The 14161-nt window shown below is 43.5% G+C and overlaps 1 protein-coding gene across 1 annotated transcript in view; it reads right to left on the bottom strand.

The window, feature by feature from the left end:
* gbf1 (golgi brefeldin A resistant guanine nucleotide exchange factor 1) overlaps nucleotides 1-14161 on the bottom strand; it is an 82857-nt gene that overhangs the window by 31029 nt on the left and 37667 nt on the right. Inside the window, 5 exon segments of the mRNA XM_069174643.1 lie at nucleotides 1125-1179; nucleotides 3698-3758; nucleotides 4672-4780; nucleotides 5119-5237; nucleotides 11947-12078. Of these exon segments, the coding sequence (XP_069030744.1) occupies nucleotides 1125-1179; nucleotides 3698-3758; nucleotides 4672-4780; nucleotides 5119-5237; nucleotides 11947-12078 (476 nt within the window).

Raw genomic sequence — 14161 nt, 5'->3', positions numbered from 1 at the left:
TCATGCAGGAAAAACAACGACGCTGAAGGAACTGCAGCAGCTTCATATCGAGGTCTCACATAATGATGCATTTACAGCCACATGACAGCATTCCAACATGGTGTCTCCTCCCTGCACGGTGGACAGGGCTGCAACAGGCCCAGTGAAAAGCTTAAAGGAAGTGCTGTTTAGGAGGGCAGATGTTAACTCCACCAACCAGCCGGCCCTTCATTAAGTCTCCTCTGGCGATGCCATCAATAACAGACTCAGGAGGCATCAACTGATGGATGAAACCGAGTAGGTTGCACATAGAAACACGTTGACATGGAGGACAGCCGTTAGACGTCCGGCCCGTCGCGGTGCCACACTCCAAAATAAGGACCAGCGAAGTAAACCTGAGATTGAAGCTTCATTAGAAGTTCTTTTCACCAAATACATTTAGGTTTGACAAAAGAGAAGAATCGAAGATGAAGGACTTGCTGGTTGGTGAACTTTTCTCACCTCGTGCCTCTGAACGTTCCACCAACTCAGCGAGGCCTCGGTTTCTGCATCTTTTTGCTTCTATTTCCGTTAAAGGTTTCCTGTGTTTTCCAGCGGTTATGAGTTAACACAACTGAAATGTGTTGTGGTGGAATTACAGAACAACTGATTCACCTCTGCTTCAAAGTTAACGGCAGACTTCAGCGTGAGGAAAGCGGCGCCCTGGTGCTCCACCATGAGGCCGGGCTGACCTGCTGCTGTCATGTGTGAACTCTGACTACGCTGCTCTGCACACATTAGATCCAGTATACGAGTGTCCTGCATGCTGGAGGAAACAGGCAGACAGGCAAAGATGGACAACTTCAACAGAAGACTAAAAGTTCCACGAGGTTCAGCTGAACTGGAGGTGAAGGACCGAGGTGGGAGGAGCAGGAACACCGTGAGACGGGAGGTTCAGGTTCATCACAACTACCAGTCCTTGAACACACCGTTTCATCAGTGTTGTGTTTTGTGTTCAGTGATGCTATGACATCATAACTGCTCTACAGCCACAGACAGAAACCCAAAACCTGCACGATGACGATGGCAAAACCCAAAACGGGAGAAAAAAAGCACAAAAGCAGCAAAAGAGATCAAACATACATGAAACATGTTTGTCATGTTACCTTCTTCATGTTGGCACCCACGTTACTCTTGGATTCTTCCTTAAACTGGGGTATTCTGCAAAAACAAAAACAAAGATTTATTTCAGACAGTCTTTGGGAGAAGTTGATTAGAAAAGGTTGAGAGGATTCGTCTCTGAGAGGAAAAGCGCTTTTAGCCCGATGTTCATTCCCAATAAAGAGGAATAAAATCAGTCCGTTTCAGTGTTTGTCCTGACATGACCTCTCTGGGTGTTGAAGGAGCAGCAGGACATTTCATAAATTAATCCATGTTATACATCAGAGTTTATAACATAACATGCGATCCAAACTACCACTATCAAAGTAGTGGGTTCTTTTTTAAAGCTTTTAATATTACACAATGATAATTTACATATTGTAGAGGAAGAGCTGCTTTAGAGACGCAACCTAGCTTTACCCAAAGATAGATCTGTTAGTCACATGATGAATACGCCTCCACCTATTAAAACAGATATGTGTATGTGGATAAGCAGCGTCCAGCTGGGAGGTTTAAAGCGGAGCATGGAGGGGTCACCAGGAAAAACAAATGTATTATCCAGTGTTTATGCAGCTTTGCCCATACAAGGAACTTAAGGCTGCAAATATGAGTCATCTGCTGATTATTTGATCTATTGATCAGTTCATTATTTGCTCTATGAAAAATCTAAAATCTGTGAAAAAGCTTTTAAAGTTTGAGGTGAATAATCCTGTAACAGTTAGTTGATTAATCAATTAATTGAAGACAGAAAATTAACCGCCAATTATTTGAAACATCCGTTAATCTTTGAGCCTTTTTTTTTTTAATGAAAATGGTTCCAAATGATTCAAATGAACCTTTTTTTAATGATCCAGAGGAACGTAGAGTCTGAAACCAATGAACAAGTTAATATGATGGTGGGAACGTCAACCTGACTACAAATAAACCTTCTCAGTGTTTGATGAGCAACACAGGCGGCTTTTCTTTTCTCAACGTCTCATAGTGTCCCGACCTGTAGACTCTAAAGCTCAAAAACACACACACACACACACACACACACACACACACACACACACACACACACACACACACACACACACACACACCCCATCTTGACATTAATAGAGTGTTGTCTTGTGAGCACGATTATTGGATGATCTGTGGGTCCAACAGATTAACATGATAATCTAAGAATCCTCCTGAAGAGATGAACAGAGCTGCTGCTCATTACTCTGTGAGGGGGAGGAGGTGGGAGGAGGAGGAGGTGGGAGGGTGGGCAGACACACTCGAATGTCTATTATTCAGGGTGTGGGGACAAGTGGCGGGTGGGGGGTTGAACATCAGCAAAAGGAGATGCAGAAAGTGTGTGTGTGTGTGTGTGTGTGTGTGTGTGTGTGTGTGTGAGAGAGAGAGAGAGAGAGAGAGAGAGAGAGAGAGAGAGAGAGAGAGAGAGAGAGAGAGAGAGAGAGAGAGATCAGCATGGAAATATGAAGTTTATGACTTCTAACGCTCCCACAGTCCAAAGTAAAGACAGAGGGAACGTAATCCAGCTGTTTGTGACCAATCCTGCGTCTAGTAGTCCTGGTGGACACACACACACACACACACACACACACACACACACACACACACACACACACACACACACACACACACACACACACACCCCTTGAGAGAACAGGTTAATGACACCAGAGCTTGGTTCCAGCTGTGCTCCCTCACACTGTTTCCGGCCAAGCTAAAGATGGATGTGTGTGTGTGTGTGTGTGTGTGTGTGTGTGTGTGTGTGTGTGTGTGTGTGTGTGTGTGTGTGTGTGTGTGTGATGCTCCTTGGTATTTATGGGGGTTGGAGCTTTGTGTTTAAGCAGAGACGAGCTTCATCTATATGCAGATCATACGGTGTACATCTCAATTGGCTCATTCCCTCGTCTGAGACTGAATGTGACTGGAAGTCTGATGCACCAGCACTCTGGGGTGTGTGTGTGTGTGTGTGTGTGTGTGTGTGTGTGTGTGTGTGTGTGTGTGTGTGTGTGTGAGTGTGTGTGTGTGTGTGTGTGTGTGTGTGTGTGTGTGTGTGAGTGTGTGTGAGTGTGTGTGTGTGTGTGTGAGTGTGTGTGTGTGTGTGTGTGTGTGAGTGTGTGTGTGTGTGTGTGTAGGGGGAGTGGGGAGAGGGGGGGAGAGGGGGGGGGGTTACAAATGCCAGAGGAAGAATCATGTTGTTCATGAGTTCATCAGCGGCCCACTGACCCCGCTCACGGTGCAGAATGAAATTCATGATGTTAGAGGAGGTTATGAGGCCGCGGAGACAGAAGTACTCCGAACACCTCCGATCGGTAACCCGGGGTGACGGAGGAGAGAGGCAGCAGCCACCCTGCTTCCCTGATCACACAGCGTAATACTGGAGGTTTGAAACTACGTTTTGAAGTTCCACTTTCCAAACCTTCTTCTTTTGGAGTGTAACAGAAAAACCCTTCAGAGCAGCAGTAGATTAGATTAGAAATATCACAATAGTCCTCAAGGAAACACTCAACTTTAACATATCAGAATAATGTTGAATAAGACGATGTTGATCCTCGTCACCTGTCTGCCATCGGTTTACCTGGAGAAGAGCAGCTGCACCATGTCAACCAGTGTGTGTTCAGCCGACCTCCTGAGGAGCTCTGCAAACACAACACAAACACACATTTAACAGCGTGAAGCAGAGAAGAAGGGCGTCTCAATAACCTGCAGCTGAGACAGCAGAGAAGCAGCAACTCATGCTGGATATTTCAGACCGCTCAGATTCAAACACTCAGTTTCATTTAAAGACATTTAAATGCAAAGAAGATTCGGAACCTCAAACCTGCTGATGACTAATGAACAAATCATTAAAAAGATTAAGAAGATGAATGGAAATTGCTTTATTGAATATTTTTATATTAATTTCATGGGGAGAGGAAGAATAAAGATCAATAGCTGATAATTGGATGATTGTAATCTTTTAATTAGCAATAATAATAATAAACTTTATGAACCGAAGCATCATGGTTCTGAACCTACGTGGCTTAAACTTAATTCATCTACTCATTAGAGTCCGAACCTTTAGAGGGGGAGAGATTAACCCACCTTATTTTCTGTTGCTACAATTACTTGTTGTACCCTGAATGCCTCGCGTGTAATCTAGATGCTACAATGTCCCGATGTTCCCTGAAGGCCTCGCTGGCTGCGTCCAGTCCTCCACCCAAAAAAATGTCATTAAATTCTGGTCCTCAGCCCTAAATTCTCTTAATGCAGGAAAGCTTGTGACCCCTAATGAAGGGTTTTAATAGATAAACAAGTTATTTTAATCATTTAGAGGTGGGATAAAGATTCAATATTTTACAACCAAATAAAAGTTTATTGAATAGTCTTAAATTTGCAAACATAACACAACATAAGGTGTTGTATGAGATTGTGTTCCCCTGCCGTCAGTCACCTCATCAACCATCCGTTTCCCACCCGGAGATGCAGACGTATTGTCCATGGATGGATGACTTGAGAGGTTTTCTTTAGAAACGACGAGCTTCCCAGTGGAACAGGTTTTTAGTGACTCACCACTGAGGCGCATCTCGAAGCAGATCCTGAAGCAGGACTGCATGATCTCACAGACGGACTCGTTGGTCAGATGGGCTCCGACCGGCGTCAGCAGCAGAGTCCTCAGCACCTGAAGCAGCACCAACACTCACGTTTACAACAAGGCTACAGAGGGAAGGCGGTGAATTGAATATCGCCGATAATAAACGAGACTTTGCTAGCGATCAAGAGAAAGACATTATAATTAATAATACGTTTTTAGATTTTTTTTTTTGGAGGATTTTTCCAACCTTCTATTTTATGGTATGCTTCTGTTTAACAGTCTCAACAAAACTCAAAACTAAAGCTCCATAAAAATGTCCTGTAATGGACGTTCGCTGTGCTGAACTGGATTTACTTGTACAGGGACTCAGATGACCTGAACCTTGTTTGTCGGGTCCATTAGGTCCATCATAAAACATGTGGTACCTGCAGAATCTTCATCAGAACCACTTCATCGCTGGCCGGGTCGGTTCCCACGAATCTAGCATGTGTAACTGCGTCCGCCATGTTCTCAATGGCCTCCGCTGCTGCTTCATGGTTAGCATCTGCAAACAGTCACATCGGTATCTCGTTAGTAAGGCGTGTTACGAGAGGAGGACCGGGAGACACTGAGGAGAAACTCAGTGTTCAGGTTACACTGTGGTTACTGAGCAGCATTCAATAATGCCTCCTAGCTTATGTGGGAATTGTGGAATTGTTGAATTGTTGGTTTCTCTGTATAATATTGTAAAGTCTTGCTGTAAGGACGTTAATGTGTTCAGTGCCATGAAATAACCTGTGTTGTGATTTGGCACTATATAAATAAAGTTGAATTGAATTGAATTGAATTGAATTGAATTGAATTGAATTGAATAAAAAGGTGATTCAAATGTTCTGTCAGCATCATTTTACGTACACAACGGAGGAAAAGAAAAGTCGTTAAAAACGTATTTATTTAAGCAAGATGGAGCTGTACACAGATACCAGTGTAAAAGTATTTAAAAGCACATACTCCAAAATTAAGACCTGCGGTTCAAACCAACAGGAGACTTTATACATGTGAAGTGATGCAGGTTCATTCTGGAGAAAAGGCCAGTTAAGAGTGTAAACAGTCATTACATTATTTTCTGGTTTTACTGTGTATCGGTGGGTGTTGATACATATTTTTTTGATAATTCAACGGTAATAATAAAAGTTTTATTTTGTTCCTAAACTTTATTTTCCTAAATCTTGAGACAGCTCAAATGAGAGGAAGCCAAACATTGACCCTGCTCCTTCCTGGTGCAGGCCTGGTGCCCAAACACTGCTTGTGGTGGTCACCTTTGTTAAGATGTTTATATACATACACAGTATATACAGTACTACATCCTACAGTCAATCTTCAACGGTAAATTACTCAGTAAAAAAGTCACTTTAAGAAGAATCAGGGACGTGAAGGATTTGATTGATCGCTGTGTTGAGCTAATCCTTGAATACCAACAGACGGGGGAGGGGATCCTCAATGTTCACTGAAGTCGTCATTTTGTGTTATTTCATTCACAAATCAAGCAACCAGCTCTGATTTTACAGCCAACGCACGTGTCATTGGTTAACATTGTTCCACATTTCATTCAATTTTAACGGTTCATTGAAACTTGATTGGTCAACAATGTGATGAAGTAACATGTATATATGGACAACATTATTCATCCCTAGCATTCAGTTGGACTGTTACATCCCGGCTCGATTATCATCAGGGGAAAAGCGTTTAATATCTGCAGCTGCCATGTCCACGGTTTCCTTCAGAGAAGTGTGAGCACAGCTGGGCGGTGGGACTGATACCGGCTACTTCAAACTAAACCAGGACACCGTGTACTGGTTGGCTACTCATTTCAAAACTCAAACGTCAGTAAAAAGCGGTGGAGCGGTGTGTAACTAGTCCTTCCTGTGATGCATTTGGTGGAAATCCACTCCAAGAGATTATATTTAATGTAAATGCACACGAGAAACATAAAAAAACTAACCAGCAACAATTGTTCGTAAACTCGGCAAACAAGGGCCGAGTTTCAAACAGCGTAAAGTATGCAAACAGTACCCAAATGATATAACCAAATGGAGTATGTAACGCCAGCTGCCATCTTGGCTACGCAAGGAGGGAACACCGACTCAGAGGTATTTTCAGATTGCGTTGTTTGAGGACACTGCAGCTGTTAGTCACTAATACCACTATAGTGCTGTTGATTAGAAGCCATGAGTATGTTTATAACATGTACGAGTATTAAATGTGTGTACTAACATATACTAGTACTAAATAGTACTAAATGTGAGTGTATTATGTATTAACATGTACGAGTACTAAATGAGTGTACTAACATATACGAGTACTAAATGTGAGTGTACTAACATCTACGAGTATTAAATGTGTCTACTAACATATACTAGTACTAAATGTGAGTGTACTAACATCTACGAGTATTAAATGTGTCTACTAACATATACTAGTACTAAATGTGAGTGTACTAACATCTACGAGTACTAAATGTGAGTTTACTAATATATACGAGTACTAAATGTGAGTGTACTAACATGTACGAGTACTAAATGTGAGTGTACTAACATCTACGAGTACTAAATGTGAGTATACTAACATCTACGAGTACTAAATGTGAGTGTACTAACATGTACGAGTACTAAATGTGAGTGTACTAACATATACTAGTACTAAATGTGTGTACTAACATACAAGTACTAAATGTGAGTGTACTAACATGTACGAGCACTAAATGTGAGTGTACTAATGGAAGTAAGTCATTTGGAACAAACTCTAAAACACATCTGTAACAGCTCATGAACACAAATAGTCCCATCCAGTACAGCCCATCCACACTGTCCCACGCTGCCCAACCCTGTCCCACACTGTCCCACTCTGTCCCACCCTGGGGCCTAAGGACCAGATGTGGTCCTTAGTTGGAGGCAGACCGGGACAAACCGGCAGTCGGAGCAACAGGAGCCAGTGTTTTTGAAACCTGAGCGGTCGGCCAGCGACCTGCCTGGAGCCTGTTTTCCTTTCCCATCGGCCTCAGGGGCAGCAATTCATTAACTAATAAGCAGAGGGGGAATTGGGGGGGGGGGGGGGTGGAAGGAGACACAGATAGAGAATAATGGGAGAGAGGAGGGTTCTCAGAGTAGAACAATAATGTAATTTTTGGAGGACATGGGAGACATGGGGGGGGGGCATGGGCAGCTATGTGTGGAAGCGCTGTTTGAATGACCAGATGAGATCCATGTATTTACTAAAATAATAATAACAATATTCTAATTATTATAGGTGTTTCTACTGAGTCGGAGGAGGTCGTCCAGCGATCGGCTGCTGCTGTGACGAGCTGCAGACAGTATATCAGTCAGAAGTGGGTTAACGGCTGAGAAGTGGTTTATGTGTGGTGGAGGCCGTTAAGACGGAGCAATGCCAACATCCCTCCAGAGGAGAGGGCGACAACAAGCATGGAGGCGGAGCTGAAACATCCAACGTCCAGACGAGAAACTGGAGCCACGGGGGGATCGAGCAGAATGTCAGGAGTGATATAAAACACTAATCCTGCTCCTGGCACAGTCTATACAAGGGGTGTCCACAGGGGGGGGGGCATTGTTAAAATAACACAGAGGGAAGGGGAGGCTCTGTGTGTGTGTGTGTGTGTGTGTGTGTGTGTGTGTGTGTGTGTGTGTGTGTGTGTGTGTGTGTGTGTGTGTGTGCCTGAGGGTATGTGGGTAAAGTCAACAGGGGATCCAAGCAGCTGCTGCATAAAGCAGTTTAAGAATATCAAACTCTGGTCACAGAAATGAGAGACGTGAGTGTGAGTGAGCAGAAAGGAGAGTTGCTGCTTTTTACGTGAGCGATAAACAAAAAGCTGAAGCGTTTTAGAAAGCTAACAAAGGCGCTGCTGCTTTTTATCTGACCGGAGAAGACATGAGTTTGTTCACCTGTTCACCTGAACGGCCCACGCTCACCTTTCAGGACGGCTGCTCACCAACAGCCTCATCAATGATCATAATAACAAGAAATGCATGAAAACATAAAATCTACGTCTTCACTGTCAGTGTTGGTGTCTTAGCTTGATGTACTTATTCTAAATACCACGCTGTATGTTTTACCCCCCAAAAACAAATCATAAAAAATAATAACTGCAAACAAATAGGAAAAAGAAGGATTGGTAAAACATTAAATAACGAATAAGCAAAGTGTGCTTTGCTGGTTTGCGTTATCAATAATGATGTTTTTATTTCTTTTTATCCTTTTTTATAAAAAAAATTTCTTGTATAACCTTTTTTCTATTGTATTTTTTCTACAGATTTCTTTTGTATTTTTGAGATTATTCTTTTTTCAATTTCTTAAAAAAAAAAGTGTTTATGTTACTTCTTTCACAAAGACTCAGTAATGAATCCTTTAAAAAGAGGCTTCACATCAAAACTTATGAAAATAATATTCACCAAATTGCGAAAGACATTTTATATTAAAATAAAATTAGCACAGTCTGAGTGGGGAGTGTTTCTCTTTTCCTCGTTGGTGTAATATTGCTGACCGTGCGAATGGAGGACTATTTAAATGAAAGCAGCTGGTGCGTTCAGGTACCAGCGTTGATTGGAGCCTCAGACTGCAGCTGGACTGCAGCTCATCTGGGCTGCCAGCGGCTGCAGCTTAAGCCTCAGCTGAGCCGCGCTCTAAGCCCTCGGTGGTCCGGTGGCCGAGGTGGGGAGGAGAACCAGAGGGAGAACAAAGGAGGAACCGAGGAGGACCGGCGAGCAACGAGAGGAGAGATGATATCCGTCAGCGGCCGGTTTCCTGCCGGCACACTTCAGCCTGAGAGCAGCCACCTCTCTAAATGACCTGGGGGGGTGAGGGACACCACTTCCTTCGCCCTTCCCTGGAGCCTCAGACAAACAAAGAGGAGGAAGGAGGAGAAGCTGGTGCCGGGGACTGAAGGGAGGATCGGATTCAACCCACCACCCACAATAAAGAGGAACAACGGAGGTATGTGGGGCTTCTGAACATCACCTGAACATCAGCCTGTTCACCTAAAACCTCACCAGACAAACTGGAAACAGGAACCGTTGAAGCATCGGACTAATACAGCAGCAGCATCATGTCCAGTCACAAGCAGCAGATAAAGTATGACATGAACACCTCACTCTGTTCAACTGTTGAGTAAATCCATACGAGATGACCACAGAACGTGCTGGTCAAAGATGTTGGTTCGTTTCCGGCCAGTAGGTGGCAGCACCTGACTGGACCAGCGCTGTTTCTACCCTCATATCTGTTCAGCATTCCCAACAGCAAGCTCACTTCATAAATACTAACTTCTGCTTTCATTCTAACAAAAGACATGTCCCTACGGTGAGGACCGTGCTTCTCCCTGGACGGGTGTTTCATATCTAAAATGGACTCCATGGGAGGAGTTATGACAGGACAGATATCAGAGAGACATGGACAGATGTGTTGGTCCCCTAACAGCTCATTGAAACAATGATCAACTCCTCCTGAAAAGTCCTGAAACTAAAAGACATTTTCTCATTTGGTGTGTTATAGAATCAAGCAAAGAAAGTGTCAAAAGAGATAAATTACTACTTCTTCTACAAAGATATTCTAATACCCCCCCCAAAAAAAGATAAATTATAGTGATATTTCAAACTGGTTTTCTGACACGTCATTCAGCCTTTTTAAATGGAGGAGGAGGAGGAGGGGGAGGGGGAGGGGGGGTTCTGACTTGGGTCGGGTTTGCTGCGTCTGTCTGTGCCATGGATCTGTGCAGGGTACAATGAGACCTGAAGACGCTGTGTCTCAGTCACAGGTCAGAGGTCAGAGGTCATCCATGATAATGACCCCGACACAGTTCAAATCATCCCGGAATCACATTTAATTATTCTGAAGGATCCTCTTGGATCCGACCTGAATCCTATCAAACATGTAATGAAAGACCGCAGTACCTGCTGACAGGTGAACACACCTGATTTACTGAAAGCCTCCAGGTTACAGTCTAGAAATAAAGTTGGATTTGTATTAAATACACAATAAACGACAATGAATGTCGATCACTTTTAAGTTATTTTAAAAGAATGATAGGTTGTTGTTTTTGTTCAGGTCCAAGAGAGGAGGCTGGAATCAGAGCTGGATCTTCTGGTTCTGGTTCTAGCTTCCTCGTTTACCTGCTGGTTAGTATGTCTTTGCTGCCGCACCTCTGGATTATCCACCAGGAAATATATCCACGGCCTCTATTCTGTCCTCCGTACCAACTTCACTTTATTCTAAATAAAAAAAACACGTCTTTCATCGTGACCTGCAGCTGTCAAACAACAATGATGGATTTAAAATGTTTTTGACATTCTGCAGAAACAAAGTGAAATTACAGTGGTCACTTCAAACAGAGACATAAAGGGCACTAATGACAGAAATAACTATTAATAACTCCTGTTATTATTTCTAGTTCTAGAACTTCCTGAAAATCTAAATCTGAAACTCGCTGGACTCTGATGAAAAGTAAAGTCCGTCTTCAGTCTCCATCCACATCAATACTTCGAACTAAATATCAGGATCCTCTTCCTCTTGTTGTCTAATTTATTCAGATTATTTCCAACACAACATTCAGCATGTTACACATTTACACACTTGACTTTTAATACGTCGTGTATAAATCAAGCGGGATGTTTTTTAGACTCAGATCTGTGGATGTATTTTCAACAAAATAAGTCCAAGCCGCCGGGACATATGCTACATATGCTCGTACAGATGTTTTTAACACCTGGTTAAGATCCGAGACAAACTCCGCGTGATCGTCCCAAATAATTATATCCCTGATTAATTATAATGTACAACACTTCTGCCGTGTTACCATCAGTGTTGGGGAATAACTACTTAAATATAACAGTTAAATTAATGTCATTGTAATCAGAAATAGTGACTGTGGAAAAAATAAGTAATTAAATCACAATTCCCATTTAAAATGTGACAGATTAGGAAGGTGTCTCATCCAAATATGTTCCCGTCAGTATAAAGAATAATATTCAGGCTGCTGTTCTTCTTGGTGAACAGAGAGGACGTCTCACCTCATCACAGTTCAATCTGTGTTCACGGCTCCCGTGTCAGATAAGACCAGCACATCAAAAAAGAGGCGTTCAGGAACCTGTCCTGATGTCTACTGATGAAGACCTGTTGTTTATGGTCTTCTTCCATTTTACCATACGTCCAATCACAGTGTTCATACACATGAAGAGGATGCGTTCAGGGCCGACCTCAACATGTCTTACCTATAAGGCCGTAGGACAGGAACTTGTTGACGGAGGTAAGAGCGAGGCCTGTGATTGGTCCGGTGGTGTCCTCAGAGCGAACCACTTCCAGGAAGGGCCTCAGGAAAACGTTGGGTTCAACATCTGACAGCTCTGAGGAAGCACAAGCGCACACACACACACACACACACACACACACACACACACACACACACACACACACACACACACACACACACACACACACACACACACACACACACACACACACCGTCAGTCACTGAAACACAGCAGGAGGTCTCTGGCTATCTCCGGCTCAGTGTGAAGGAGTTCAGGGCGTCGATTATTAGAGGAGGAAAATAATATTCATGATGATGTTTTACTGCATGTTCAGCTGAAGCTAAGACTCGTCGTGTCGCGTCGTGAAGGAGGACCTTCAGAGTTGATGGTGAGTGTTTTTGGACACCTTTGATTGACAGGCCTTAAAGGAGAGAGTGACAGATCTCCGATCTACATCCTCCACACCGCTCCTTTAACTCTGAAGGTGTCTGGACTTGGTGTTTACTGACAGGTGTAACAGGTCCGTATTTATAATTCACATACTGTACATTTTGAAGAACAGGCTGTGAGTGACACTAACATCTAACACACTGTTACTGGGTTTGATTGACAGTTGGACGATGCACAAAGAAACACTTAAAAGAGACGCAATGTTGTAATTGTGTCTTCTTTTTTTAATCTGCCACTAAAAGTGCTCATTTCTTTCCAATATCTCCGGTGCTTCTCTGTTTGCGTCTGAATGTCACAGTGTGTAAAGTTCATGTTACACACTGCTGCTCACACACACACACACTGCTCTCTGAGTGACGGGGCTCGGACTGAAGAAGGAGGATGTCGAGATGAGTTCACGTTTCAAACACCTTCAAAGATCACATCCTGCATGTCGTTGGCTTCATAAATCATCAGAAATAGTTTGTGACAAAACGCCTTGCAAACTAATAACAATACATGAACGGGTTGTGAAGGGCTAAAAGAACAAACTACCAAAGTGGTCCATGTGAACGTTCCATCATGCTGACGGCATGTTGAACAGCCTCAGAGCTGCTAGCATGAAGCCAGAGGAACTGGGTTTCAGGTCCTCTGGTGTCAACACATTCATGAACTGGGAAGAAAGACGACGGACAAAACTCTGAAAAGGTTCAAAACAAATGATGAAAAGTTTCTTGTTTTATCACTTTAAAAAATGAGGCTTTGAAGTATCATCTATCAGCATTAATAAGATCCTCCATGTGAATCCTAATGCTGCAGCAGATCTTCCTTCGTCTCCGGGACGCCACCTCTGTCCGATCCACCCGGACCTCCCGTCTCTGAAGAGAGGGAGGTCAGGAGGGGGAGGCAAAAATAAAAAACAGGTAAAACAACAAGTGGGAGAAGGAGCGGAGTCACGCAGGCTGCTGTGAAGTGCAGCAATACCGAGAGGATTACGGCTTTCTGAAGAGCAGCTCGGCTCCAGACAAGAAAACACAACGTGGACATCAAACGCGCCGCCGACCGTCCCACCAATCTGCAAAAGTGCACACGTGACCAGTGTGCATTAGCGTGTGATATCCAATACCCCCGCGGCTTGTTTATAAATCAAATATGAAATAATTTGGAAATTTCCAGAGTCCCTTTCATCGGCCGCCGGGTCACTGAGGCATCGCCTCCAACAGCAGACCTCCGCTTCCAGCCTCCTTTCTACAGCTCATGTTTTATTTATTGTCCAATCTGAAGTCTTGGTTTTAAACCGTGTCGGGTGACAGAGTGAACATTTAGAAATGACTGCGCAGAAATAAAACACTACTTTTCCCCGTGAAAGATATAAAAACACAAACATGGGAAATAAGCAGAGTAAATATTGGGGTTGAGTTGAGGTATGTGCGCCGGTCTGATCTTTGTTCTGCTGCTGGAAAACTTTAAAGAGGGTTTTAGTGTCCCATTACTTTACAGTGTGAAAAAAACATGTCGTGAGGATGGAAGGAGGCAGCTCAAATGAATCTGTCGATAGATCCTGATGAAGACCTCATCAGGGGCGATCACCCTGTAAGTACTACGGCTGCGTTCCCAAAGACCACAGATTGGAAAACTCAATTGTGTCGTATTGATCCGGCCGGCCGGCCATCGGTGAACACGGCTGACGGGAGGAGGCAGCCGCCGGCCACCGCCAATCTTCTTAAATAAAGTCTAAATACAGGCT

The sequence above is a fragment of the Embiotoca jacksoni genome, unplaced genomic scaffold (genome assembly GCF_022577435.1).
Source record: "Embiotoca jacksoni isolate LCO1_2020_lvr unplaced genomic scaffold, fEmbJac1.0.p SCAF_60, whole genome shotgun sequence".
Taxonomy (NCBI): Eukaryota; Metazoa; Chordata; class Actinopteri; family Embiotocidae; genus Embiotoca; species Embiotoca jacksoni.
Note: the sequence above shows the minus strand (reverse complement) of the source record. Positions and strands in the feature narration are given on the sequence as shown.